Source organism: Penicillium canariense, assembly GCF_028826845.1.
Source record: "Penicillium canariense strain IBT 26290 chromosome Unknown utg000008l_segment0_segment0, whole genome shotgun sequence".
Taxonomy (NCBI): domain Eukaryota; kingdom Fungi; phylum Ascomycota; class Eurotiomycetes; order Eurotiales; family Aspergillaceae; genus Penicillium; species Penicillium canariense.
The window spans coordinates 1650161-1677294 of NW_026622735.1; the positions used below are offsets into that span (position 1 = coordinate 1650161).

Genomic DNA, 27134 nt, shown 5'->3' on the forward strand with positions numbered 1-27134 from the left:
TTTCTATCTTGAGCCAGCGTGCAGAAGTTTCATATTATACACGAGTTTCTTAATTGACAGTGGAGCTTCCGGAGCTGCGAGGGGTGTTCCGACGACAACTTGCAAGTCTAGGACATGGAAAGGATGTTGATGGTAGCAATCTTCCACACCTTGCCACCCTCGCTTGATTCCAGTCCTGAGTAGGTGGCACTCTGAGCAGTGGAAATGGTGCTGCCGAAAGTGGTGTCGGCAGAAGCCAGGGTGATGGTGGTGTCGAGGTACTGTTGGGGGGCAATAGTGCCGGTGCAGCTGTTGTCACACTCGGTGCCGGTACCATAGCTAGGCGGAGTAAGAAATAGGGCATTTTCAATTGTTATTGAGGTGACACTTACCCGGTCATGTATGGGCCAGAGGCGCGCGAGTAAGTGGAAAGGAGGGCACCGGTCTCGGCGTTGGTGACGGTCCTGAAACGAGTTAACATTACTATTACTCCCATCTGTTTGCGCCTGTACACCTAAAACATACTGCTTCCAAGTCTGCCCGTCACTCTCCAGATTGTATTCAATGCGCACTTTGTCGGTACCACTGACAGGGCTTGCGGTGCCGTCCAGCTGGCCGAAATATCCGAACACACTAGCGCGGACACACCACTGACCAGTGGTGGCACCACACCAGGAGTTGTCGGGCCAACTCTCTAGAGTGGTCTGGACCAAGTCGCCAGTGCCGTTGGACATCCCAGGCCACAGGAACAGCTCACCATTCTGGGTGGAAGGCGCAGTACCGGGGATGAGAGTGGTGACTGCGTTGATGATGGTCGACTTGGTCGGGCCGAGCGAAACACTGCCTCCCCAGCTGTCGCGCTTGACGTGTGTGACCGGTGAGCCAAACACAGCAGCGCTAGCAAGGCCAGTGCTGGCAAGAAGAGGAAGAAGAAGGAGGAACTGCATTTTCACAGGGCTGATCGCGAAGCTGGTTTTGGAAAACAACACGTAAAACTGATTGATCCCAAAAATTTCCCAGGGTCAATGGCTGAAATTTATACACGGTCTGCCTAACGGCCCCCCCCTTCTTTAAGTGGTGGAAAACAGATAGAGTTGCGACTACTCTTGAAATAAAGTATTGTCTCAACATAAAACACCTTAAGCCTAGTTCAAACGGCGGGTCCTCCGCGCCACGAACGCGGTGATTGACATTAATTACTACCAAACGGGAAACGGACAATCTTACCAATCCGGAATAGTCTCCTGATTATTGAGCAAGTTCACCGAAAAGGCCGAAGGAGCTTGTTTGGGCGGCCCTCCAACTAGTGAAGAAGTGGATAATATGAGACCGAAGGATGCGCGAGGAGCCTTGTTCATAGACGGTTCAATTTCCACCCCTGTCGTTGCTATCTAAATTCTGGACATTCATGGGAAAAAAGTGTGCATCCCTGAAACCACGTCGAAGCCTCCGACTCGACACGAGTTTGATGTCCCGGTACCCTGTCATCAGCAGCTTCGCCCCTTCACCCGGAAATCGTAAAGCCATAATTTATTCCAGGTAGTCTCCGTTAGTCTCCTTGTGGATAACGTCAAACAGTGGCTTGGCACTGAACCACCCAGCTAGCGGCGTTCCGACAGTCTTGTACGTGAAGGCAGCGTCCGCATCGTCGATTTTCACCGTCTGTCCACCTCGTCCGGTCGCTGCGGCGTCGGCAAGGAGTTGCGCATGGCAGCATTTTTCCAGACTCACGAACCAGAAGACAGTCTCTTCGATAGTCTTACCGACGGTGAGCAGACCGTGGTTCTGCAGGAGGGCGGCTTTCTTGTCACCCAGGGCCGCAGCGATACTCTTGCCTTCTTCCTCAGCGAGGACGATGCCGTTGAATTGTTGGTATACTACGTGGTCCTGTTTGCGACCGTGTCAGCTAGTTTCTCCTTTAGGTAAGCTTGCAAATGGGGGCCATTACGTCATAGAATGAACAGGCATCCTGCGAAATGATATCGAGAGGCCGGCCCAGCGAGCAGAATGCGCGCCCGTAAAGGCTGTGGCTATGAGCTGCGCACAACACGTCCGGGCGCGCAGCGTGGATAGCAGAATGGATCATAAACGCAGCGGCGTTGAGCATGCGGTTCGGCCCGCCGTCGATGACCTTGCCCTGGTGGTCGACCTGAATCAAGTCGGACGCCTTCATGAGCGAAAAGGCCGTGCCGAACGGGTTCACCCAGAAGGTCGACGGGTCGACAGGATCGCGAAGGGTGATATGTCCAGCGACGCCTGTTGCACTTTGAGTAACTTGGCTTCCACATGAAAGGGTGCTTGCATACCCTCATCGTATCCAAACTTGCCGAAGATCCGGAACGCAGCGGCCAGGCGACCCTTCAGAAACTCTCGCTCCTGCATCTTATCCTCGAACTTTGGCATAGACGGCATCTGCATCTTGACCTTGGCCTTCTCGGCGCCAGCCGCTTGCGACTGCGGCGCCCGCACCGTAATGTTGCTAACAGTTTCTGTGGCTGTTGGGGGAGCCATGGTGAATCCTTGAGCGTGAATGGGGAAGGACGTTTCCCCGACCACGATTGCGATCAGGGCGCTTTATGAAATGGCCTAGGGTGGGGTGTTGCTGATTACCACTGCACCCAGATTGGATGGAGTGAGCCGAGGCCCTGGGTTTCTCCGCAGCAGATTGCCGGACGGTCCGAACAAAGTCTGCGGGGCTTTGGGTGCCTGAGCGCGAGATCGAAGACATTCGAGCCATTCGGTTTTGGGTTTGACTTTACGGTTTCCAAATGTCATGTGCCTTCGAAAGTGCACGCTCAATGAAGTGCAACAGGGCGGACATGCTGGTGGTAGGTCTCCAGAAATCAGCGCTGATCAAAAAGCAGATAACAGAGTGGTGTGGCCCGCGGGATCAAAAACCGCTGTAGTAAATTCAACTAAATCACTGGATATTGACACAACTTCAAGGTGGAACATGCGCTCAGTCGCTCTACAAATGCTGCAAGACGTAATTCTAACCAAAACTCCCGATCGTGCACCCGTCAAAGGGGTCTCAAGCAAAAGAAAAAAAAAAGAATTCGAGGATTCAAAACGAAACAATTCGCTCATGACAATCACCGTTCATTCACAGCGGAAGGCGCGGGAAGAAACCATGCTCAAGCTCGGCCATCAAGGCGTCCATGAGCTTCCCGTCGGCGTGGCCTAGATCTTGACGATGGACCTTGTTTAGTGGGCCGATTAGCGGCTTTAGGTCGGCCTCGCAGAGGGTTCCTGCAGCAGGTAGTGAGCCAGATTGGAAGTAATCCCTGATAGCCTTTGCGACGCATAGGGAAGGTGCAGCGATGGTGGTGTGCTAGATAGGAGATGAATTAGCCTGAATAAGGCGTTGGACAAAACATAGCATGCTAACTCACCCCTTCTGAATCTTGCTGGAGTAGGGCAGATCCGGGAAATTGCTTGGACATATGTTTCGCGCTGCCTGATGTCAGTAATAGCACTCGGCTTAAGGTGAAAAGCCTATTTACCCGTGTAAAGAGGTCACCGGGTCCAGGGTATTCGAAACAAATAGCATCGGATGCGCTGTAACACCACCCCAGGGACCTATAATTATCAGAACCCCATAGAACAAAAGGATGTGCAGAGATATCGTACCTGTGAACTTGTACTTTGGCTTCGCCTTCCATCCCACACACGACAATTCAATCTCCGCCCAATAATCCCCCAGAGTCCTGCTATCTGCCCTCAGACCCGCCCATACTTCCTGAAACTGCTCCATAGTCCCGGTAGTCATGTACTCTGCATCTGTACAAAGAATAGCAGCACTCGCGTACAGATAGTTGTCTTGCCCGGCCACACACTGGGACGACCATGGCCCTGCAATGCGGCACTCGCTGGATGGACAAGCACCAAAGTGGTTGCGATGCTTGAAGTCTGCCATTGTCGCCGGATTTCCCTTTGCAAGCTCGCTGATGTGGTCCGCCAGGACGTGGAATGCTAGCAGGGGCTGGTAGACCGCCACGCGGAGAATGTTCCTCAAGTCTGTCCAAGTCACAACTTCTGGGCCGCGAGTAGCAGATGCCATCACCGGAAGCGACGCGTTCAGTAACTGATTTTCAAGGGCCCAGTAGGCATTGTTGATTGTTTCGGGGCCCCCATCAATGTAGAACGGACATCCCTCAGGACCAACCTGATTGCAATACTCACCAAAGCGCTCGAATATGGCGTCAGCATCGGTGACTACATTTGGTCCCCGGCCTTCATAGTATCTGTCCATATTTACCACACCGTCGAGGACTGCCCGCGCCACTCGATCCGGGAAAAGTGCGGCAAATGTCGTACCCAAGACAGTCCCGTAAGACCGGCCCCAGTACAGGAGCGGCTCTTTGCCCACCCGCCATTGCGTGTGTCGCAAAATTGCACGCGACTCGTCTGGACCGTTGACCTGGTCGTAGATCGCCTGGGCCTTTTTGCCTTGTCGCTCGCGCCATTCACCATGGCGTTCGATGATGGTGATCATATCTCGGGCCACGAGAGATGTACTGACATAATCCATCATGGTTTCATCGCCTTGTACGCCATGAGCGGCCATTTCATACATCGAGCATCCCGCGTTCAGTGCATGGGTGCGCTGCCAGTTTCTCTGCAGGGCATCCGGGCCGCTACCCAGCATCCCCTCTGCCTCAACCTGCAACTCCCAGTTCCGTTGTGAGATGGGGTCGGGAAAACAGGTTACGGCCGGCGTTGTAGCTCCCACCCCTCTGGGATCAAATCCAACAATGTCGAAATACTTATCGCTCGCCTCAACTGGCACTGCGCTCGGGTCATTCTCCGAGTCCATAATAGTCTGCAGATTACGGCCCGATAGAAATGCCTGCAGAGTTCCAGGGCCGCCAGGGCCACCTGTTGACATAAGCTATGCCGCTTCAATGTCTTAACTATCGTAGAGTATTAGCCTCACCTGGGTTTATCAACACCGCTCCCCCGTAACGGGGGTCTCCAACGGGTACTTGGGCTGGGATCCGAACCACTGCGAGAGCAAATTTCCGCCCTCGAGAGTCGGTCCTATTGTAGTCCATCGGGACCTCCAGCCGGGTACATTGGAATCCATCGCCGCAATCATGGTACTCCAACGACTCAGATGGCGAGATATCCTCCCAGCTGAATGGGGATGGAGTGGACGTTGATGTTGATGGCGACACAGGAACCGAATCACGCCACGGCGCTGAAAGTGTCCACCCAAAAATACACAACGTTCCAACAAGGAGATAAGCCCAGATGGCACCCCTGCGCTCGCGGGGTAATATCCGGCGACCTGGAAAAGGTCTGGGACCAGCCCACTTCCGATCCTCCATGGCACCCGCTACTCAGCAGAGCAGGCTGCAAACTCGCCTAGATATTCGCTGAGACTTGACGCTTCTCGCAATCTCTAGGCACTCAGTGTTGCCGAAACGACAGCGGAGAAAGAGTCATCCCCTTTCTGCACGCAGCTCACCCAGGCGGAAAAGGAATCAGATAAGAACAAAGAGCTGGGGCGGACTGAACCATGGGCTACCCGGTCGCAGGGCCCACAGGGTGGGGAGCGGGTGGAGGACAAAGCCTATCACACGCTCGCAGTATGGCGGTCGGGGAACTGGTCGATCACAATACGCCCGCCTGATCCATTCATGCCCTTTCGATTTGGTTTTCGGTGCCCTCATTGGAGCTGCCGGGATCCCCAGGGCCGCCGAGGTATGCAGGGAAGAAAAGCAACCCCTGCACTGCTGAGAAATCGGCTCTCGTTAATGGGTGGCTTATCTGCGGCAGCCCCTGCGGACTGAGTGGTTGGCGAGTGGCTGCTCACGAAGCCCCGCAAGCTCCTCGATCGGCGGAGTCTGGTGGCATTGCGAACTCTGGGATCGGCGGGATGGGCGCAGCCTTGCCTGCGTATGGTGTATAGTGTTCAATGTGCATCGAAGCGTTGCACAGCTGCATGCAAATGGGTCTAGTTTTGGTTCTTGAGGGTTGGCGACGCGCCTGGCTGCAGCTGCGTCAGAATGGCAGCCACTGTCGCGGTCGCGGAACGGCCGAGGTAAGTGTCGTCCGACTTGAGGATTGATAGGCATTTAACAGCCGGTCTGCCTTGGGCGACAGGATGCTCATCGTTGTTGAGCCCATTATCCTAGCGACAGGTTTTCGTCATGGTGGCGGGCGCGACCGTGACGGCCATTTTAATAGCCATTGAGAACATGGGAACTTGAGAACACTGGATGAGCAGCTCGTAGCTAGCTCATGTGGTTGCAAAGATGCTCGGGATTGTGATTCAAATTCTTTTCGCCAACGAGCTTCGACCGGGTGGGGAGGTGTTCGCGGGCCGAGGATGATTCGTGGCACCAAGCGGAGGAGCACAGCAGAGCGCAGAGCCTCAAACCGCCATGACGACACCTTCTCACGGGCATTCGCTGACATGCTCCTGAATTTATAATCTCCAACTTCTCCCAATCGCCATTCACCGCTCTCCGTCCTTCACCCACACCCAAAACAACCCATCTGTCAAAATGGCCCAACTCCAATCATACATTGACAAGATCCCCGATCTGCCCTTGGCGGAGGCGATCCAAGCCATCATTGACCTCACTCCGGGCCTGACAGTCTCCGTGTCTTCTACCGGTGAATACATCATTGACCACGCCATCTACGAAGGCCAGGCCCACCTGAATGTCTTGGGAAGTCACTATCTTCAGTGCGGCCGTCGCTGCCAAACCGAACATGCGCCGTTTCACCTGCGTCTGCTGCACCTCACTCTTGACGACGTCTTTGACAAGCTCTACGGTCCACCATATCAGACCCTCCTGGAAGGCTTAGACACCGGCTCTATCACTCTTCCTGAATCTGCAGAGGAGGGCTGTGCTTGTTGCAGAGGGGACCCGGATGCGTTGATCCTCGCTGGATTCAGCACAGGAGAGGCTTTGTATTTCTCGGAGGCGGAGTATAAGCAGATCTGGAACGATCAAGAGAGCTCAGGATCACGTTCACTCTGGAGGGATGGCGAAGGCTGGGTAGACGCGTGGATCATGGCCTCCAAGGAGCAAGTTGAGGAAGCGATGGCGCGCGATCTGGCGGATGGCCTTTCGAGCAAGCTGTAGCTAGTCCGTCAAGCGCACTGTGAAATATCCGACATATTGATCTACGCAGAGAACCAAGGATTCCAGTCATCCTCAGGACAGAGCCATTATGCGGTAGCTGCGAAGATATTGAATTTACATTCAGAGGAAACCACCGCGAAATAACCCCCTCCTTTCTCCTTTTCCACTCTCCTCCCCTTCTAACATGCTCTGTACCATTTTATTCGCTTTTTACGCCCCCGGCGACGATTCTGCATTTCTTGTTTATAGTGACGAGTAAAAAAGTCTTCGAAGTGCGAGCTCCCGCTCGCCAATGAAGTTGCTGAACGATGGCGAAACCCGTCTCTACACCCGTGCGGTCATTCTACTTCAAGTGGATTGAATGACTGTTAACAATACCTAAATGGATCAGGAATACATATCTGGGTCTACTTCCGCAGCGTGAGAGAGTACTATTTCCAGCCTCAGGGACGCAGTGCCCGTTACATCTGAGCTACCAGGCATCATCCATTCATTCGCATCTCGCGTAAATCGATTTGATACAGACGACTTCCCGTTCATACCCCGTGTTTCATGTCTTATTCCCCATTGAGTTTCCATGGCTGGCAATGGTATCACCATCTACCAGCGGCCGCTCTGCTCCATCTGGTGCTCAGCACGCTCGCGAGCGTGGCGCTTGGCCTTCTCGCGGTCGACGAAGTCCAGTCCCTTCGTCTCCACCTCGCGGTCGACGAAGGCGCCGATGAGGCCGGCGACAACCTCCTTGGCCTTGGCATGGTTGTCAATCTGGCCTGTATCCAAAAAGATGTCAGTGGCCTGGTCTGCGTACGTATCAGGGGAGTAGAGTGTCCGGGCATGGGTACCGTTGCGAGCCTCATGGTCTTCGTAGGCTTTCATGGCCTCGTAGGCTGCGGCACCGCCGATCAGCTCGTGGGACCACTTCGCCTCGTGAGGGCGATTGGTCATCACTTCGTGGTGACGGTACTCCTCGGAATCGTCTGCGGGACGGGTGAGAAGAGAGTGTCAGTGTCAGATATCGTGGGAAACCCAGGATGGAGTGCAGTGGCAATGAATGGCAGGATTCGAAGCACCTACTGTCAAAGAAGCCCATGGCGACGGTGTGATTGTAGTGTGAAGGATTGGTGATGGGGCGTGTGGATGGTCGTGGATGGATAAGTCAACAGATGACGACGGGGTGGAAGGGCGGGGGATTACGCCTCTTATACCCGGAGGAGTCTGGTCACTGGTCTGACTGTGGACGACAGAGCCACGTCCGCACTGTACGAGGGTCCCTCTTGTTCGATTGGTACATACTATTATCGTTGGAAACAATCATGACAACTTCCGGCTTGCCGACCCCCGCTCAGCTTCTGAGACAAGCCAAACCAATCAAAGTCCAGTCAGAGAAAGTCTGGTCCAATCGACCCCCCTGAAACGCCGCTAATTAGCAGCCAAGTTAAGGCAAGCTTAAGCGGAGCCAATTAGCGTCGATCGAACATGACATTGGCGGGAGCGCCATCCTTCGATGTGGTTCTCTGTTTTCTGATCTGGCTATACTCCTTTGAGGTGTGGGGTACTTTCTGGTGGAGTGTTGATTGGCCCATCGCTCCCAAGCTTCGCGGACCATACCGGCTACCGGAACTCGCGTCCCATCAGATCGTGGGTTCAGGAGGTCGGAGGGGTTGGAGAGTGTGAGGGCGCAGTGGTGAGGTGACACGGGGGTACAAGTGTGTAAGGAGCGAGGCCGGGGGTGAAAGATCCTTCGATCTGCAATAGAGTTGTATCTGCCAGTGGAGCGTGGCCATGTACTGTCGGAATTATGCAGGATACGGCTTGAGGGCGTGAAGAGCGAGCCGTAGTGTCATGTTTGGATTAGTTGCGAGTCCAGGCAGAATATCAGTAACCATCGCGGGGTCGCGGGATTGTAGCATGCAAAGCGCCTTTAGACGTCGATGGTCCCCCCCAGTCGCCCACCGTGGCCGGGAGTGTGAAGGGCATTGGTCCAATTCTCTCCGTACTGGCGTGGCCTCGAGGATCCGCCCGGCTTATCACAAAGCCGGGGTTAATTAGTGCTAGATGACGTAAACAAAAACAAAGGAATTCAATGCCTAGAGCACCAAGTTTGTCTCAACACGTTCAACCGCACTGGCTTACCTTGCTGCCAGTCGAAAAAGCATGCGTGGATAGCTAAATACTGTGCACGCGGAACCACGTGCAAACCGATCAGATCGGAATGCACGCTCGATTCATGCATGCAGGCCAGATATGCACACAATGAAAACGAGGGGCATGTTACAGTATCGACAGGCTCTATATTACAGCTGGAAAATTCCCAAGTCCCAATGGGCCGAGCGACGCGACCATGCAAAATATACTATGATGAACAATTACGTATGTACAACGAATGAAATAATCCCGGTCCAAGGGACATGCCCACAGGCAGCATTTACACCTTACCAGGGGACCCAAGCAGACAAATAAACTTGCGGTTCGGGGTGTCATCTAGCACATTCTTCACCAGGTTCCACACATTCAGATCGTACGCCTCGCCAATATGGCCGACCGGGTCGAGCGGGCAAATATCCTGGATCCAGCGGTTGGTCACGCCATCCTCGTGGATGAAGGAGGTCGTGGGCGGGGTGACCAGCTCGTCGCTCCTGGACGCGATGATCGTCACCTTGTTGCCCTCCTGCACGATCGGCGTGCCGTCATTCAACCGCGTGATAGCCGCGCCATCGGGGCCCAGATCGTCGCACGCGCCACAGCCCACGGTCTGCAGGACGTCGCTGGTCACCGCGCGCGACGTATTGCCGAATAGGTAGGCCAGCTCGTAGATGCCGGCGAAGGTGGTCGCGTGCGTGGGCGGCGCGATCGACGCGATCTTGTCGATGAGCTGGCTGACACCCTCGAACTTGGGCACGTACAGCGCCTGGAACGCGCCCTCGGAGTGGCCGACCAGGTTGACCTTGCTCTTGCCGGTCTTCGCCACGACCTCCTTGATGTACGCGGCGATCTCGGGCGCGGACTCGCTGATCGGCTTCAGGCCGCCGAGGAACGGGAAGCCGTCGTAGGCACCATAGGTCAGGGAATAGGTGCAGTAGCCCTGGTTCTGCAGCCAGTACTGCAGGTAGTTCAGGTCCTCGTAGAAAGTGGCGCCCAGGCCGTGCAACAGGACGACCGGGTTCGAGTCGGAGGTGCAGGAGAAGTCGTTGATGCTTGTGGCCGCAGCCGCGGAGGCCGCTAGCAGGGAGGAGACAAGGAGTGTGCGGAGAGAGGGCATTCTGGTGATGATAGAATTGATAAGCCCTCTATTGGCGGTAAGAGTGGAAGGGAGGGAATAGGGCTGAGCAACCCGTGGATTGAGTCACGGCCGGAGTTTTATTGTTGGGTGGTCAACGGGGAGAGCACGATCTCCCGAGGTTGCTCTCTCCTTTTTTTCCCTTCAGCGCAATCAGCTCGCTCGGGTCCATCCGTGCCTGGAACTATCGGTTGTTGATCGGGCCTGCTGCGCTGTGACTGGCCAACCTCGCGTGCCGTGCAGGTCCCCACACTCTGATCGGGGCTAGTGGCAGGGCGGCGTGGTGGGGGATGTTGCACGCGGGCCCAATGATCATTCATCGAGGGCCTCGTAGAATGGCGAGGCTGTCAGACCTGCGTGGTGCATCAACTGCGTCTGGCCCGCCCGAGGAGAGGTGTCACAACCAGAAATGATTTGGGGGGCCCTATCAGCATCCGAAGTAGTCTTCATCATCTGACGTGTTGGGATGAGAAGCAAAACAATGGAATTGTACGATGGATCGCAGCCGAATGCAAGAATTGTGTGGTTTTGGTTTTCATTCAAGGCCAAGCGCCAAACTCGCTCAAGGGATATCTCTCTCGTGATATGGTGGAAATTAATACTAGTCATGCCCACATCACCGCATAAGCGAACCGCCATGCAGAAGTCGCAAAAGTGACACCGCACAAGAACTAAAGGTCGGAATTGAGGGGGGAGTTCTCTCGCACGGACAGCTCGGGCATCGCACTACCCCAAAGGCCGAGAGCATGGCGTTTCTCCACCAGATGCAACACCTCGACCATAAACGCGCGCTCAGGGCCGCCGTCAGGGAATGCCTCCCACGCGACTCGAGTCGGAAAGGCAAGCCGGTTGATCATGTTGCCCGGCGCAGTCAGAATATACCATTCCAAGGTTCGGCAGATGCCACATCCCAATTCGTACTGCTCTATGGGCGTGACCCGGTCTTCTGGGCGAGTATCGATGGTGGACAGGATGAGCCGGACGGCGTAGTACACGCACATGGTCTGCGCTAAGAGGAGATTGGGGTAGGAGAACTTTGTCGGCGCGTAGATCGCGCCTGTGCGCAGGTCCCGCCGCTTGAAGATCGGGAAGTCCTGCTCCCCCGTCTGCTCGGATTCTTGGATCGACCCGTCGGGATAGCACTCGACCCAATCAGCATACCACTGCTGGAACTGCGCCATACATTCGGTGATGCCGTTCCAAAGGGCCGCTTGTTTGACGGCCATTTCCTGTGCACCCATCACGGATGACTGTTGTGCTTCGCTGAATGCATCGGATTGTGCCAGCAAGCCGGGCACTTCGGTGGCAACATCGATAAGATGATGTAAAATGTCCTTCTTAGTCGTTCCAGCCGACCAGGGGATAGTCTTCCATTCTTCGCGGGCAAGGAAGGAGGGCTGGCGAGCCGCCAGCGCGCCGCCAATCTGTAGCTGTTAGTACCATTCGTGGAAGAGCGAGGCGACCGAACAGCATACCCAGTATGGACGTAGCTCGGTGAAGAGGAGATGCTCGACCCCGTACATGTGATTCTCAGGGCCGCGATGCTCAATCAGGCGCACCGCACCCCGTACATGAGCCGAGACCCCGCGTTGAGTCGTGCGTTCCACGCTCTGCTTGAGTCAGGAAATGTATCGCCAGTTAAGAGTTCGCAGTCACGAAAGACTCACCTCGAACGCAAGCAGCAGAGTCACCGTCACCAACGTAGATTCTGCCTTGGACCGCTCAGGGTCCATCAGGGCATCCTGCAATCCCCGCAGCACACGCGGGTACAAGCGGAAGCCGGACGCTTCAATCTGCTTGTTCTGGATGGACCTGCCGAAGAAGGCGACAGATACCGCCTCGAATGCATCTGAAATGAGGGGAGAGAACATGCGGATCCCGGCAGCCGCACGAATTGCACCAGCTCGGCCATGCCTGGAGTCGACCTGGGGAGCGAATGCGTCCACAAAGCGCTCGACAAACACATCGACTGCTGGTCGCTGCAAGTTCATGATGGAAACCGTGCCCGACGAAGACGACGAGTCGGATCCGTCTATCGACAAGCCATCTCCGAATTCATCATCGTCATCATCGCCGGTGATAGGATCATTGAAGTCACTTTCTGGGCTACTATTGCTCAGACGCTCGCGAATGGGCATCAGAGATCCGGGAGAGCCATAGCTCTCATAAGCTGCAGAAATTAGCCAGATTAGGATAGGGGCCTATGTTAATCTTCTCAATCCCTTCGGACGTACCTTTGTGACCCTCCCATGGCCCCACCGTCGCCATTTCATCCTTCAGTCCGCTTTGTGCACTCCTAATATCCCGAACCAGCGAGTCCACAACCCGAAGCGGGGCCGAGCGAATAGACTCAAATAAGCTCTCAAGCTGGTCCAGCCGCTTGAGATTCTGGACCCGGGACCCTGCAGCAGCAATGCGTCAGTCGACGGCCACCAACGCGGAAGCCTTCTCCATGTCTACATACCGTCATGCTTGTCGTCTATCCGCGCCCGAAGATCCCGAATCTCCGATCGCAGGTTCCGGATTTCCTCGGCTTGGCTGATCGGGCGGGCCTCCTCATCAGGAATATTATCGTACACGCATTTTGAAGGGTAGCCATGGGCGCAGCATGCGTGGCAGGGCTTTACGCGGTCACACTAGAGATCAGGATCGACGTTAGCGCCGGGTGTCGCGGACGATTCCATACCACCAACTGAGACACGATGGCAGCCCCCTGTCCTGCTGGGATGGACATGGCCGTCAGTGGAACAAGGCAACGGCCGGGAGGGACCGTCCGTCCTGTCACGACCTGAGCACTTCTCCATACCTTGACTTTGCGGGACCGGCAGACTCTGCAGGAGCGTGACTGCCGGTTGGGAGCCTTCCTGACTCGCAAGTCGGGGGCAGCTTGTTGCGATTCACCGACCATGGGGATGCGGCACTGGGACGAGGGAGGAGGGAGAAGAACATGCCGAGCCAACGGCGCTGCGGGAATTAGGAGGGCCAGATCGAGCCCGAGATCTCCTGCTCGGGGCGTGGGAGAGCGGTGGAACCAAAGGCCACAGGGGATCCAATCTGGGTCAGCTTATGACCAGCTTCGAAGCCGTTGGGCGGGGGAGCTTGGAGGTCTCGGAATTCCTATCGGCACTGTGGCTGGCGGAGCTGGGCCCGCCCACGGCGACTGGGCCCGCTAGGCGAGCTTGCGATTGGCGCGATGCAGGTGGAACATTGGATGTAGCTGCTGCCAGTCGCTCGAAGAGGTAATGAGGGGCTGACGGTTGGAAGTGGAACGAGTTTGTTGGGTGCAGCTGGTTGGTGTTGGAGGGCCGTTGGACTGGTCGATTTTTAATTTTTTTGGACAGGGCGAACGTGCGGAAAGACGGGGAATGTAGGGAGACAGGTTGCTCAAATGCGCATAGTTGGACCACCTTCCATCCATAAACATGAAATTGAAACTGGATGCCAATTGTGGAGATCTGGGAGCCCAGTTAGAGTCTCAAGCTAGCGAGCACCTCTCGCACCTACTACCGACAGAAGGCCTAGCTGCCCCCTTGCCGAGGTCCCTACAAGACCCACATCTGCAGTGCTACAACGGCTTTCCACTCAAGCGAAGTTGCTGCTGCAGGTTGTCAATAGACCTCATGCAGCGCTCATTGAACCAGAGGGTCTTTTGAGATACGGTAGCAATTCGGTAGAAATTAGAAAGTGTCGTCCGGAAAACTTTCCGCTTCTTGGCACTATTGACTATGATGCATCGCTGGTGGATCGAGATAGCCGGCCCCCAAAACCAACCTAAGAGATTTGGAGCTCCAGCATCTGTTCTGAGCATAATACTGAACCAAACTCGGAAAGTCCCTGCCAACGGTGTGCGCAGTAATAGGTATCCCGACAATGGCTAGAATAGAGGTTCCTTAGAGATAATAGGGGGCCCTCTATTATCGGCTGTCGACACTCGTAGAGATGCGCGGTGTATACTTACTGTGGCCAGGCCCGCCCCCCGACATCTGATCCAGTCCTCGGTTGAACTTAAAATCCACTGCCACAGGCTAGACTATACTCTGATTTTCATTTCCACCTCTATGCAGATCTAACAAAAATTGCCCCCTGTCGATCGACGACCATGACTCGGTTGTCTCACCCGAGTTTCTCGACCGCTGTGATGCGCGTGGTCTGGATTGAAGGGCTCCTGGGTATAAAGAACGATGGAGAATCTTTCCAGGGATATAACACTTTCTTCCACTCTCTAAGTAGTAACGGCGTGGAATTACGAGTGGATACGGCACGACTTCCACAATATCGTCGTGCGGCTTGTGCGATCGACCAGCGTTCCATTCGCAGCCTATGCGACAACTGAACGTCTGGCCTTTGGACCCGGAAATAGTTATTCAACCACTACAGGAACAGCTCCAAAGAAACCCGGTTCGCCCCCGACAAGCTCCCCGCCGCTAGCGATTCGCATGGTGCGGGCCAGAGCAGAACAGACTGGTTTGTTGCAGAAAAAAGACGCAAATCAATGACCACGTCAAGCTGCATCACTTCTATAAGTCATTCTGAAAAACTATGGACTGGGCCTTCGGCTCAAAGACGATTTCCGGCGGCACGTGAACTTCCACTCGCAGTGGCTGTGGAATTCTGTTCGGTCACAACGCACCAGAAAAAAGGTATGGAATCCCAAAAGCGCCGACGCTGTGGAGGGCGTGGAGATGCTTTGGCTTTGATTAAAATGGTTGGACGTCACCACGTCTGTCGCCGACTTGCTCCTCACCGGTGCTCGGAGAGACTAGCGTATGGATGTCCAGCCGGCGGAACTATTCTCAATCTGTGACATGTCGGCCGAGTCGTAAGGGCCGACCACTGCAGCTATAAGCCCCCACCGACCGGATTCATCCCGACTGGCAGCCCGGCTGCATCGGTTGATACTGGAGAGGACCCAACTCCATGACTTGCAGCGGAAGACGCTTGGACGGACGAGTCTAGACGATGCCGAGTCAATACGTCAGCATGGCCAGCCATGCTTCCGAAGAGGTCGGCATTCTTTTCGGCTTATCTTTCTAACGGCTCTTCAGGGCAGATCGCGGCATGGTCCGGCTTTTGATGTTCTGGTCGACCACGTAACGCCTGGTGAGCCAAGGATCGACTTTGGGATCCAGCCAACAAGCATCTGCGGTCTCGCCTCCCTCCTATGAGTACCCAGCAGCGACAGCTTAGGAGAAAGGCCGAGTAGAAGGGTTGGATGCAGGGACCCTTCGGAGCAAGTGCGACACCGCTGGTGGCTGGGTCAAGCTGTGGCGAATGATTGCTTGTCGGGGATTGTCTCGGGCATTGGGGCAATCAGAAGAAGAGGCGGCTTGGCAGTGAAACTCAGAGAGGAAGATGCCCCAACGTGTGGCATCGGCTCAGCGACAGGGATCTTGTTTTGGATTCATGTGGCTATCCGGTACAGCCATGTACAGGTTTCATGCCCGAGAAAGCTTCGGCGTCCTCTCCAGTCTGGTTCCACCGTTCCACCGACGCAAATTTACGCTTCTACGCAAGATATATGTCACCTATCCAATGACCACGGGCTTCATCCGCCCTCATGGCATCCACAGCTGCCCACCTTGGAACTCGCTTTCACCAAACCCCGCGAACTCGCCTCCAAAGTCAAAGACGGCCCAGCAAACTCAAACCCCACGGGCGGCCCACGGCTGATCATTCAGCCCGCGGACCAAGTCCGAGCCAGACACGAAACCCGCCATGTCGTCCTCCCCGGACTGGGCCCGTGCCAGACGTGTGCCCGTGGGGGAAGCTTCCCCCGGACTTTTCGTGGCGCATGGCTCCCGCCTCCACCGTGGGGGCCCGGAGTATCGTCCTATCAGCCCCGTCAGACGCAGAGGCATGACACTGTCGAGCCTCGGGTCACTCCACATTCTTCTTGCCCGCAGCACTCATTGGTTGTGGCGTAGGTCTTCTCTTCCCCCACGCACTTTCGTCCCCATAACCCGCGAGGGGAGGACGGGGTAACTGCGATTGCCGCGCACCTCGATGGGCAGCATCCCGTGTTGGCTATGGTCACACACTGACTAGGCGGCGACACGTTCCCCCTCCCTGCCGCGTGAACATAAAACGATGTCCCTCCCCACCCGGGAGTCGCGGTGGGTGCAGATTGATTTCATTGCTGATCTCCTGTTTGCCTTCTCTGGTTGCGATCAGGGGCCTTTTCCTGTTTCTACCACCCACCATGGCACCGACCATGGAGACTACCGACCACCTCGTCCCCGACTCCGTCACAATGGGTGAAAAGGCTGACATCACCCATGATGAGGTCATACATCTGACTGCGCTGACGGAAGAGGAGAAGCTGCTCGAGAAGAAACTGCTGCGGCGGATCGATTCACTGATCATGCCGCTGGTCGTGCTGGTCTATCTTTTAAATTACATTGATCGGTGAGTGGATACCGCCGAGGGGGGATTGCCGGCTGGAAACTAATGCGCCGGTAGAAATAACTACGCTGCAGCGAAGCTCCAGGGTCTCACGGAGGATCTTCATTTAACGGATACGCAGTACCATACGGGCTTGTCAATCCTGTTCGTGGCATACATTCTAATGCAGGTGCCGAGCAACTTGCTGCTGAACTATATGGGACGGCCATCGCTGTACTTGGGGTTCTTTGTTGTGGCGTGGGGATTAGTGTCGGCCCTGACCAGCCAGGTCAAGAGCTATGGCGCGATCGTCGCGTGCCGATTTCTGCTGGGGTTGGTCGGTACGTTGAGCCCCCATGGAGGGGGAGTGATGATGTGTCTCACCGCTAATACCTGTCGTTTCCAGAGGCTCCTTTCTTCGCCGGTGTCCTATTCTACCTGTCCAAATGGTACACGAAGAATGAATTGGCCTTCCGCATGAGTATCTTCTACTCCGGCTCCCTGCTGAGCGGCGCCTTCGGCAACCTGATCGCGGCTGGCATCCTGAGCGGCCTCAAGGGGGAAACGCGGCCTGTCGGCGTGGCAGTGGCTATACATCATCGAAGGCAGCGTCACCGTCTTTGTCGGCCTAGGGATCTGTGTCCTCCTCCCGGACTTCCCGGAGACGTGGAAGCTGCTGTCGCCCGAGATGCGCCGCATCGCCAGGCGACGCCTGGCCGTGGACGCCGCGGAGGCCGATACGGACGAGCAAGGTGGCATGAGCCAGCTGAAGGGCCTCAAGCTGGCCATGACCGACATCAAGACCTACGTGCTGGCGATCGCATACATGTGCATCACCGGCGCGGCCGGCTTCCAGAACTTCTTCCCCACGCTGACGAAGACCCTCCACTACAACAACACGATTTCCCTCCTGCTGGTGGCCCCGCCATACGTCTTCATGGTGATGTACAGCCTCGCGCACTCGTGGATGTCCGACAAGATGGGCGTCCGCTTCTGGTTCTTCGCATACCCGATCCCCATCACCATCGTGGGCTTCATCCTCTTCATGACCACCAGCAGCTTCGGCCCGCGCTACTTCTCCTTCTTCCTGATGATCTTCGTGTTCGCGCAGAACGGCACGCTCTACTCATGGATTGCGAACGCGCTGCCCCGCCCGCCCGCCAAGCGCGCCGCCGCCTACGCATTCATCAATTCCATCGGCAACTCGGCCAGTATCTGGACGCCGTATACCTACCTTGACGCCGAAGCGCCGCAATACTATACCGCGATGGGGGTGTGCATTGCGTTGCAGGTCATCGGCCTGTTGATGGGGCTGTTTATGTACTTTAATCTGCGGACGCTGAACAAGCGGCAGGAGAGATTGGAGAACGAGGAGGTGCAGTTGACGGAGAAGGAGCTGCGAAGACTGCAGGTGACAGCGGACCTGGAGGGCATCGATGTGGCGGCGGCGAGGCGGTTGCAGAAGGGCTTCCGTTTTGTGGTGTAGGGGCTATACGCCAGATATGCAAGATAGCAATGAGATCGATTTTGTTGTGCTTTTGAATGCCCCTCTCCTAGTTCACGGTGGTGCCATCAGCGGCCTAGAATGGCCCCCATGCCCCTGATGGTCCAGCACCCCAGCCCCTTCAGACTTCCCGACTGGCCGAGTGGAACGTGCGGGGAAAGCCTCTCCTCTCCGCATGGAAGATCGGGCCAAGGATGGCACGACGAAGTAGGCAACCCGATTCCTCGATATGGCCATGACTACTGACTACCAGCCCAGTGGCAAGCCCATGACTCGTCCAGTCCGCGTCTGTCCAGAACGGCCCTCGGCGTACCTCGACTTCCTCCCTGAGCTGGCCCCGGCTATAAAGGCCGACCGTTTCCGTCTCTTCAACTTCGCCCCCTACCAGCCGGGGACTATCTTACACAACTGCACGGTCTCACGAATAACCAACTGTGCTGCGCATTTCCTCGATCAATACTCCGTCTCTCCCCACCACATCCCCACCTCTCATCCATCTCCCAACCTCCCCCCAGACCATCCCCCAGCCCGCTTCATTCACCATGCAACGCCTCTCCCGCCCCATCCTTCGCACATCCGCATCGACTCCAGCCCTAATCCGATCATTCACGGCAGCCCCATCCATCATGGGTGCAGGCGACACGGGCGCGCCCAAGGCGCGGGGCTTTCTAGCCGAGTATGTCGCTGCGACCTCGGGAATGCATGACGTCATCCCATCGCTGACTGCGCAACCACAGGAAGGACCAGTTCCAGCGGCGCGAGGCCGCCCAGGAGGCTATGTACATTCGGCAGCAGGAGGTGGAGAAGTGCGTGTTTTCCCCTCGGCGATGGGGTGGATCGTGGGGTCTGCGGAGCAGAGCGGTGCTAATCATTGGGCTCTGTAGGATCGAGCGTCTGCGCATGAAGATGAAGGAGTCGCAGAAACACATGGAGGAGCTGGATCGGCACCTGTATGACACCACAAGATCTTACGCCTGTTCTATTGGTGGGATTGCTGTGCTAACGGTGTTTGGTGTAGGGAAGAACTGGCGAAGACCCAAGGTGGCGAGCAAAACTAACTGCCGCGTGATCTCTCGTTTTTCATATACTTCCTTGACTCGCGTCCTGTGGGCCCCCAAGGTCCACCGTTTCCCTCGTTCGTTTGAATTGCTTGGACTTGATCTATGACCAAGATAGCAGGTCTCCCTCCTCTTCATGCATCTCTGATGAAGGTCCTGCTGTCTGCCACTATATTTGCCGCCCTGGAAGCGCCATAGCCGTTGCGGGCGCGGCCATTGTGTTCGATACCGTGTTTATATTCTTAAACCCCAATGGAAATGCCAAATTGCATCGTGTTGATCACTTCCATACCCCACAAATCCTTCTACCCAGTTGGGGAAAGCAAACCTCACGGGGAGTGAAAGGACTAGATCATGGCCTGCCACCGCCATCGATAACTCAGGCTCGCCCACCGCGCCATTACGAACATGCCCAGCGAGACAATCAAGACACTCCCCAGATACGCAACCATGGCACGGCTGCCCACCTTCTCGAGCATCTCACCACCAATGGGAATGCAAACGAGGGTACTAACAGAGTCAGCGTCGGCGCATTCCAGCTCTTCATGCACGCAAACGGGATCTCACGCACGCCAAGCTCACAATGGATTAACAAATCCCAAACCGACCCCCGACTTCACTGGCCTTGGAGATCTGCCCAATGCATGCCGGCGCCAGGCTCAAAAAGGATCCGGACGCCAGCCCGAACACGCAGCTAAAGACGTACAGACCCGGCAGCGTGTTACCGAAGGGGAGCCAGATGGCGAAGATGGCGAGCGCACCCAGGCAGACGAGCCCGGCTTGCGTGTTGATTCGCCCGTATCTATCCGCGATCGCCCCAGCCATGAGGCGACCGAGCGTGGAGAAGCTGTCCGTCGGAGTCCGTAGTCAGTCTAGTGTGAGTCGAGTATAGCACACGCGCGCCCGGGGAAAGCGAGACTCAACACATTCTGCACCGAAAGAAGAATCACGCTCGTTGACACGCTAAAACCCTGCATCACGACGTACGTGGGATAAAGACCCAGGCCCGCAAAGACCTCCAGCTCGAGTCCTACACGCGCATCAGCATCTCTCCCCACTCCCTCTCCATCTCTCTCTCCCCATTCCTTCTCCCTCTCGCGCGGCCGACTCACCAAACGTCCCCAGCGTCAACCAAGTAAACCGCGAGTCCTGAAAGGCCCTCAAATTGATACTGGACCTGCTCAAGCCCCTCGGCAACCGCGACCGCACTAACCCAATGCCCACCCCACACATGACCGCCACCATCAACGCCAGCAACCGCATCGCCCAGCGGTACCCAACCCGCGTCAACGCCGCGCGCAGCACCAACGGGAACGTCACCCCGCCCAGCCCGGCACCCGCCATCGCCGTCCCCATCGCCAGCCCAACCCGCCGATCAAACCACTGCGGCACCGCCGCCATCGCCGCGGTACTCAGCAGCGCCGCGCCCGAGCCCATCAGCACGCCCAGCGTGAGCATAAAGTGCCAGTACAACCGGCACTCCGCGAGCAACAGCAGCCCAGTGACATAGCAGCACGACCCAGCGACCAAGATGCCCGTCGGTCCGTACCGGTCGAACATGGGCCCAATCTGCACGCTGAGACTCAGCCCGAAGAACGTGAAGAGCCCGGGGATCCAGCCAACCGCGCTGGTCGAGTACCCGGCTAGCTGGTGCGTTGCAAAGTAGCTCTGCAGCATGCCGGTGGAGTTCATCATCCCGTAGCTGGCCATGAGGAGACAGAAAGAGCCCAGGATGACGAGCCAGGAGCGGGTCCCGCCATCGGGGAAGGTGTCTTCGGGCTCCGGCCGGCGAAGGTGTGTCGTGTGTGTGGTGATGGCGGAGAGGGAGGCAGGTGGTTCGAGGATGGAGAATGCGGTTTGGGGTGGTCTTTCTTCATCGTGCATGGTGATGGGGCTCGGTTGGGACGAGGTCATTCCGCCGGTGGTATAGAGGGTGGAGCTGTAGCAGAGGCTGGGAACCAGGCAAAGAAAAGGAAAGTGCCCTTCCGGATGGAACTAGGGAACTATGGAACTATGAAAGCTATGGATCTTCTTCTATTGTCCGATCCGGACACACGACCTCGGGTGACTCATGGCGCCATGTCCGGATGGTGGCCGCGCATGGATTGGCCGGGGGGAAACGCGCGATTGGGTGCTGGAAGATTTGGAGACGTCTGGGATGCTTCTCTTTTGGCTAAGCACATTGGAGAAGTAGGGTCGATGCGGGCGGGCAGGCGACTCTGGGGTGTCGACAGCGCTGGTGGCATTGGCTATTGGCCGTGGACTATGAGACATGCATCCCCACTTGTGCAACTATCCCGGAACGGGCCCCCGACATGCCCACGGTAAGAGGGTATTTTGGTGAACTCTCTCGACCCAGACTAAGGATGGCCTCTTTCAGGGTGAAAATTGAGAAAGAGGATGGCTGCCCTCATAGAGAGAGACCATAATCGAGTGCGGTCCGGTAGTAGAAGCGCTTTGATGGAAGGTAGGCGAGGGTGGCGTAAGAGGAGTCAAGAGTCTAGATGATCAGGCATTTCGGAAAATTAGACGAATGGCAAGTTGCCATCTTTCATGAGGCAAGGACAGATAGTACGAGGATTCCACTTTAGAAAGGAGGGGTGAAAATAAAATAAAAACCAAATGGCCATATGCAATATGAATAATCTGATTAGTTTGCGATATATGCAACGCCGAGAACTATCCGTCTAAGAAATCTATCCAAGTCTATGATTCTTTGCCCCCATGCAACTCTACTCGGCTTTCTTGGAAGCCTTAGTCCGCAGCTTCATGAGCAGATACACCAATGAATACGAGCTAACCACGAAGATAGCCACGATGCCAATGTCCCGCCAGCCGTAGTAGTACTCCTTAAGGTTGAGGGTATACAAGTAGTCGCTGCCATGCGTGTACTGGCACACGCGGCAGCTCTCGGTCGCATCCGGGTTGACCAGGTTCATGCGCATGCCGATGGTCTCCATGTAGGAGGTCAAGTAATTGCCGCAGGTGCTGCCGTTGCGCGGATTGAAAATGGCGTACTCGCTCTCCTTGCAGTTGACGTCGGTGTCCCACACGTTGAAGACCAGCAGGCCGCCCATCAGGTAGTTGAACGGGTTCAGCCAGTAGATCCAGTAGCGCCAGAATTCCTGGATTTGCGCGTACGGCACGAGGACACCACAGAACGACACCAGGGTTCCGATGATCAGGGGGTTCACCAGCGAGGCGAAGGTGGCGTTGGGCGCGTACGCGGCAACGAACTGGCCGATACCGGTGTACACAAACTCATAGAGCAGCATCATGAAGAAAGTGGCGCCGGACTTGCTGGAGGCAGTGTCGCCGCCCACCGTCCAGTACCAGCACACGAAGTACAGTACGCCGCAGATGCAGAGGTAAGGGATCTCCGAGGAGACGAGGGCGGTCACGAAGGCCCACCAGGAATACATCTTCGACTTCTTCTCGCGCTGCTCGTAGATCGCGCGGCGTTCTAGGAAGAGCGGCTGCAGCTGGTTGATCACACCAGGGGCAACGAAGATGAAGTTGAAGATCGTGAACAAACGCAGCTGCATATCACCGACGCTATCGCCGATCTTCCAGAAAGTGAATCCGTTGAAAATGGCCGAACCGATGTGCAAGGCGAACTTGTTGTTGACATAATCTGTGTTGCGGAATAGGGCCGTGCTCATGCGAATCGTCACGAGCTTCGTCTGCTCCCAGATTGAGGTCGCGAATTCCTGTCCATCGTCGAGCGTACCGGGGGGCTCGCAGCAGCGGCATCGACAATCTGGTCAAGCTCCTGGAGGGCCTTCTGGTGCTCGGGCGACTCCAGCCAGACCTGATTCCAGTCACGACCTTGGCTGAGGTGACCCGAGACAACGTCAATCATGTGCTCGGCCGGGTTGGTAGTGTTGGGGCACGGGGCGCCATAGCGGTTGAAGTAGTCCTTAACAGTCTGGCCGTTATCGCCAATATCTCCAAAGTACACGGTCTTGCCACCCCGGGCAAGCAGAAGGAGAGTGTCGAATTCAGCAAAGAGTTGAGCGGAGGGCTGGTGAATAGTAACGAGAACAGCTTGGCCGACGTCGGCGAGCTTTCGCAAGAAACGAACGGTGTTGTAGGCGGATTGTCCATCGAGACCGGAGGTAGGCTCGTCCAGGAAAATCAAAATGCTGGGCTTAGAAACAAGCTCGACACCAATGGTGACACGCTTGCGCTGCTCGACACTCAGACCAGCACCGATGCGACCGATGAGGGTATCAGCAATATCGTGCAGCTCTAGGAGATTGATGATAGTGTCGACATACTTCAGCTTCTCCTCGCGGGGCACATCCCGGCTCTGCCGCAAGAGGGCAGAGAACTCGAGAGATTCCCGGACGGTGGCAAATGGCTCCAAAACATCAAGCTGCTCACAGTAGCCGGCAGAACGCTGGAAGGAAACAGGCAGAGGGCGGCCGTCTACCATGATCGAGCCCTTGATGGTACCCTCGGTCTTACGCTGTGCCAGAACATCGAGCAGAGTAGTCTTGCCAGCACCGGAGGAACCCATCAGGGCACCTAGCATACCAGGCTTGACCCACCCATAAATGTTGTCGAGTAACATGCGATCACCGGTAGGGGTCTTCACGGTGTAGCACAGATTCTTCCAGGTGAACACGGAAGTGTTGCGGACCAACTGGCTGTTAATGTTATTCTCTTCCTGGGCATCACCTTCAGATGGCTTCTTCGACTTCTCTTGCACCTGCGACTCTTCGTCGGTGGGAGCGTTCTGCTGGTGTTGGCTCAGTCGCTCACGGGGAATAACTAGGCAGCTTCCACTCTCCGAAGGGGACTTCCACCTAGAAGTGGCAATGATAGTGACCGCCACAAATAAAACCCACCAAGCCCAGTTGATACCGAAGTTGCGCCAGAGATGAGAGTGGTTGTAAGAGAGCGAGGCGAGATACTGATCGCCGGTGACATAGGTGTTGCCCTGGATGGCACCGCCGACACCAGCACAAGACTGGTGCGCAGCGTTGTCGTAACCGGGGCCTTGCGGAACGATATTGTTTCCGACACAGGGGATGACTTTCCCATGGAATTCGCTGGCCAGGAGAGCCTCAAAGCCGTAGGCTAGCGGGTTTATCCAGAAAATCCAGCTGAACCACGGGTGCATCTGGGGCTTTTGAATCATATAGCCAGTGTACATGATCAACGCCGAGATGAGGAAACCGGAAACCTTGGAAGCACCATCGAATGTGGAGAAGAGAGCACCAACCGCGCGGAAGAGGGCGGTCATGCACTGTGGAATGTTAGGTTATTGAAGTAGTCATCAAGATAGTCGACTTACCATAGTAGTGGCGAAGACCAAAATCCAGTAGGTAAAGAAGGCTCCCGCAGACATTGTCAAGCCAACCATGAAGTAGACGACCAGCGAGAAGACGCTGATCTGGAACAACAATACGGGGATATCGGCGGCGATTTGGGCAATGCAGAAAGCGGCGGGGTGGAACATAGCGAAGCTCTTGTGCTTGACTAGGACTGGACGACCCTCGAAGGAGTCTGTTACCTCGGACATGGCAAGCAAACTGTTATACAACAGAGAGAAGAAAAGGGCACCAGACTTGACGAACAGACCACCCGAATTATCAGGGGCGCTATAGAAGAGGGAACCAGCAATCAAAGCTTGCATCAGGGTGGCAACCTGCTTGATGATGAACGTCGCCTTGTCACCCCAAATGATCTGGTATTGCCGGGCGATACAGGCCTTGACCTGCTCGGTAAAGCTAACAGTCAGAGGACTGTTCTTGGGGAGATGTTGGGAGGTCTCGAAGGCCACGCCCTCCTTGAAGTCTCGGGTGCATTCGCGTGCAGCTTCGGAGTTCGGGTAGTCGTACTCTGAGACCATGTTCGTGTAGATGGAGGACTTTTCGTACGCCTGGCGAAGTGTGTCCTTGTTTCGGGGGAAGCGATTTTCGTATCCTTCGCGGATGCGGCGTTCAGTGGGAACAGTGACACCAGTAAGGAAATCGGCGACGTTGGAACCATCGCGGCAGATGAAGCCAGCCTCCTCCATGAACGGCCGGGCCTGTTCACGAGGGCCGTAGTACACCTGTTCGCCCTCGTCCAGGACCAGCACCTTGTCAAAGAGCTCATATATACCATTCCCGGCCTGGTAGAGGGTGACAATGGTTGACAGGCCCAGGGTATCAGTCATGGCACGGATAGCCTTGGTCCACTCCAGAGCGGTGCTGGCATCCAGGCCACGGGTACTGTTATCCCAGCAAAAGACGGATCCGCGGGTGGCGAGGCATTCGATGATTGAGACGCGCTTGCGCTCACCACCCGAGACACCACGAACGTACTCGTTACCGACCTTGGTGTTTTCCGTGTGGGAGATTCCCATTGATTCCATCAAGAACTTCTTCGCTTCGTCTTTGTACGCTTCGGGAGAGTCGGTACCGTTCGGCAGGTGGAAGGGGACCTTGAGGCGAGTTGCAAAGTCCATGGTTTGTCCGACTGTCAAGGTCGGAAAGAATAGCTCCTCCTCGGTGTTCATGACAATCTGGCCTCGATACTGGCTGGCCTCCTGGGGGGATAGCGAGCCAAATCGGACATCTCCTTCCACGGCCCTGTATCCGCCTCGACGGTTGGCAAGCATCTTCAGCAGCGTTGTACAACCGGAGCCAGGACGGCCTAGCACCAAAAGCATCTCGCCGGGCTTGACGCAGCCATGGCTCTTGTTCAGGATGGTGCGAAGTGGGGGCTTGCTGCGGGATTCCTTGATATGCTGGGGGATATTAAACTGTGAGAAGACGTTCTCATTGACGGCCGCCTCCGCGCTAATAACGTCGACACTGAGATTTTGCCAGGTCACACCAAGCTCCTGACGCTTGAATCCGGAGGCCAGGTCCCGCTCATGTTGTTGTTGAACCCGTTGCAGCAGGCTCCATTCGTTGTGCTGACTGTGCGAGGGGGTGATCTTGAGAGGAGTCTCGTCACCGAGGACCGTAGCAGCAGCACTCACGGTCACATCTTTGACTTCTATCGACCCTGGCGGGGACGAGTGTTTAGTGGGACTCTCCATGGTTGAGAGAGAGAGGGATTGCGCACATGAAAGCGAGGAAGACGCGCACCTGTGGCACATCCATATCTTTATACCGGCATATAATACTCCTACACTCGGAGTGGGTCCGGACCTTTAAGACAGACGGCGGTAGCTGTGGCCGAACCTCCGTGCCGAAGAATAGCCCGCTTCGACCGGACTTTGCTATCTTGACCGGGGTTACCTGCAGCTCTGCGGCCACGCATTGCGGTGCAAACCGTAGTCAACAAGCACATGTTGTTTCGGAAACCCCTGGTCAGGCCTACTATTTGCGCCGTAGCGGGCCGGCAGACCCACAGTGGTCCACGCACGGTCGAAATCTCTGCCCCGAACCGAACAAGCTGTGGAGCCTCCGACGACCCAAGAAGGCAACACGGAGGGGACCAGGGATTCCCTTCCGCTGACACATCAGGGCCTAGTTGACTAACTTGGACACGCCTTGTCGCAAATGGTGGACCTGATACTAATCTCTGTTGGCGTTGCTCGTGCGCCGCGGGCGACACTGCGACGGGGGATGTTGCAATAATCAGCCCGGTCTTCTGGAATCAAGTCGGCGTGCTGGCACACTTGATTGTTTATCCGTATATCCACTGCCAACTGACTGATCAGTCAATCCACCTCGTTGCACGGAATGCCAAGAGGCCGAGGCGAGAAGGTGACTGGCCATTGTACTTTCCACGGCGATCGGGCTTTGCGGCGGCCCGCTGAGTCAGCGGAAATGGGGGTTCCGGCCATTTAGTTTCGCGGCCTTTTCCGCGTGGTCCTCCCCGGCAGACCA

General features: G+C 56.0%; 11 protein-coding genes across 11 annotated transcripts; 3 read left to right on the forward strand and 8 right to left on the reverse strand.

Annotated features, from left to right (window-relative positions):
* Window positions 1-107: 107 nt before the first annotated feature.
* N7482_010537 (uncharacterized protein) lies at window positions 108-926 on the reverse strand (the record flags this gene model as incomplete). The annotated part of the gene is made up of 3 exons (XM_056692661.1): window positions 108-318; window positions 372-443; window positions 505-926. The coding sequence occupies 3 exons, from the start codon at window positions 924-926 to the stop codon at window positions 108-110; spliced, it is 705 nt and encodes a 234-aa protein (XP_056538618.1).
* A 583-nt stretch (window positions 927-1509) lies between these two features.
* On the reverse strand, window positions 1510-2490 carry N7482_010538 (class II aldolase/adducin family protein; the record flags this gene model as incomplete). Its single annotated transcript, XM_056692662.1, has 3 exons — window positions 1510-1866; window positions 1928-2235; window positions 2286-2490. The coding sequence occupies 3 exons, from the start codon at window positions 2488-2490 to the stop codon at window positions 1510-1512; spliced, it is 870 nt and encodes a 289-aa protein (XP_056538619.1).
* A 592-nt stretch (window positions 2491-3082) lies between these two features.
* N7482_010539 (alpha/beta hydrolase) lies at window positions 3083-5309 on the reverse strand (the record flags this gene model as incomplete). Its single annotated transcript, XM_056692663.1, has 5 exons — window positions 3083-3310; window positions 3372-3432; window positions 3483-3558; window positions 3610-4857; window positions 4916-5309. The coding sequence occupies 5 exons, from the start codon at window positions 5307-5309 to the stop codon at window positions 3083-3085; spliced, it is 2007 nt and encodes a 668-aa protein (XP_056538620.1).
* Window positions 5310-6491: 1182 nt separating this feature from the next.
* N7482_010540 (uncharacterized protein) lies at window positions 6492-7079 on the forward strand (the record flags this gene model as incomplete). The annotated part of the gene is made up of 1 exon (XM_056692664.1): window positions 6492-7079. One exon carries the CDS (start codon window positions 6492-6494, stop codon window positions 7077-7079), a length of 588 nt encoding a protein of 195 aa, XP_056538621.1.
* Window positions 7080-7679: 600 nt separating this feature from the next.
* N7482_010541 (DUF3759 domain-containing protein) lies at window positions 7680-8169 on the reverse strand (the record flags this gene model as incomplete). The annotated part of the gene is made up of 2 exons (XM_056692665.1): window positions 7680-8056; window positions 8154-8169. The coding sequence occupies 2 exons, from the start codon at window positions 8167-8169 to the stop codon at window positions 7680-7682; spliced, it is 393 nt and encodes a 130-aa protein (XP_056538622.1).
* Window positions 8170-9504: 1335 nt separating this feature from the next.
* N7482_010542 (esterase/lipase family protein) lies at window positions 9505-10338 on the reverse strand (the record flags this gene model as incomplete). The annotated part of the gene is made up of 1 exon (XM_056692666.1): window positions 9505-10338. The coding sequence occupies one exon, from the start codon at window positions 10336-10338 to the stop codon at window positions 9505-9507; it is 834 nt and encodes a 277-aa protein (XP_056538623.1).
* A 689-nt stretch (window positions 10339-11027) lies between these two features.
* Window positions 11028-13264, reverse strand: N7482_010543 (uncharacterized protein; the record flags this gene model as incomplete). Its single annotated transcript, XM_056692667.1, has 6 exons — window positions 11028-11780; window positions 11832-11966; window positions 12024-12526; window positions 12591-12758; window positions 12821-12992; window positions 13043-13264. 6 exons carry the CDS (start codon window positions 13262-13264, stop codon window positions 11028-11030), a joined length of 1953 nt encoding a protein of 650 aa, XP_056538624.1.
* Window positions 13265-16555: 3291 nt separating this feature from the next.
* On the forward strand, window positions 16556-18223 carry N7482_010544 (putative MFS transporter; the record flags this gene model as incomplete). Its single annotated transcript, XM_056692668.1, is given in 4 exon segments — window positions 16556-16761; window positions 16816-17074; window positions 17146-17310; window positions 17324-18223. 4 exon segments carry the CDS (start codon window positions 16556-16558, stop codon window positions 18221-18223), a joined length of 1530 nt encoding a protein of 509 aa, XP_056538625.1.
* A 644-nt stretch (window positions 18224-18867) lies between these two features.
* On the forward strand, window positions 18868-19299 carry N7482_010545 (ATPase inhibitor; the record flags this gene model as incomplete). Its single annotated transcript, XM_056692669.1, has 3 exons — window positions 18868-18917; window positions 18979-19191; window positions 19260-19299. The coding sequence occupies 3 exons, from the start codon at window positions 18868-18870 to the stop codon at window positions 19297-19299; spliced, it is 303 nt and encodes a 100-aa protein (XP_056538626.1).
* Window positions 19300-19646: 347 nt separating this feature from the next.
* N7482_010546 (MFS general substrate transporter) lies at window positions 19647-21249 on the reverse strand (the record flags this gene model as incomplete). The annotated part of the gene is made up of 4 exons (XM_056692670.1): window positions 19647-19840; window positions 19908-20146; window positions 20197-20329; window positions 20412-21249. Coding segments are annotated over 4 exons (1404 nt in total), but the record flags the coding sequence as incomplete, so codon positions are not given.
* Window positions 21250-22031: 782 nt separating this feature from the next.
* N7482_010547 (putative ABC multidrug transporter) lies at window positions 22032-26338 on the reverse strand (the record flags this gene model as incomplete). Its single annotated transcript, XM_056692671.1, has 3 exons — window positions 22032-23009; window positions 23030-24553; window positions 24602-26338. The coding sequence occupies 3 exons, from the start codon at window positions 26336-26338 to the stop codon at window positions 22032-22034; spliced, it is 4239 nt and encodes a 1412-aa protein (XP_056538628.1).
* Window positions 26339-27134: the final 796 nt, after the last annotated feature.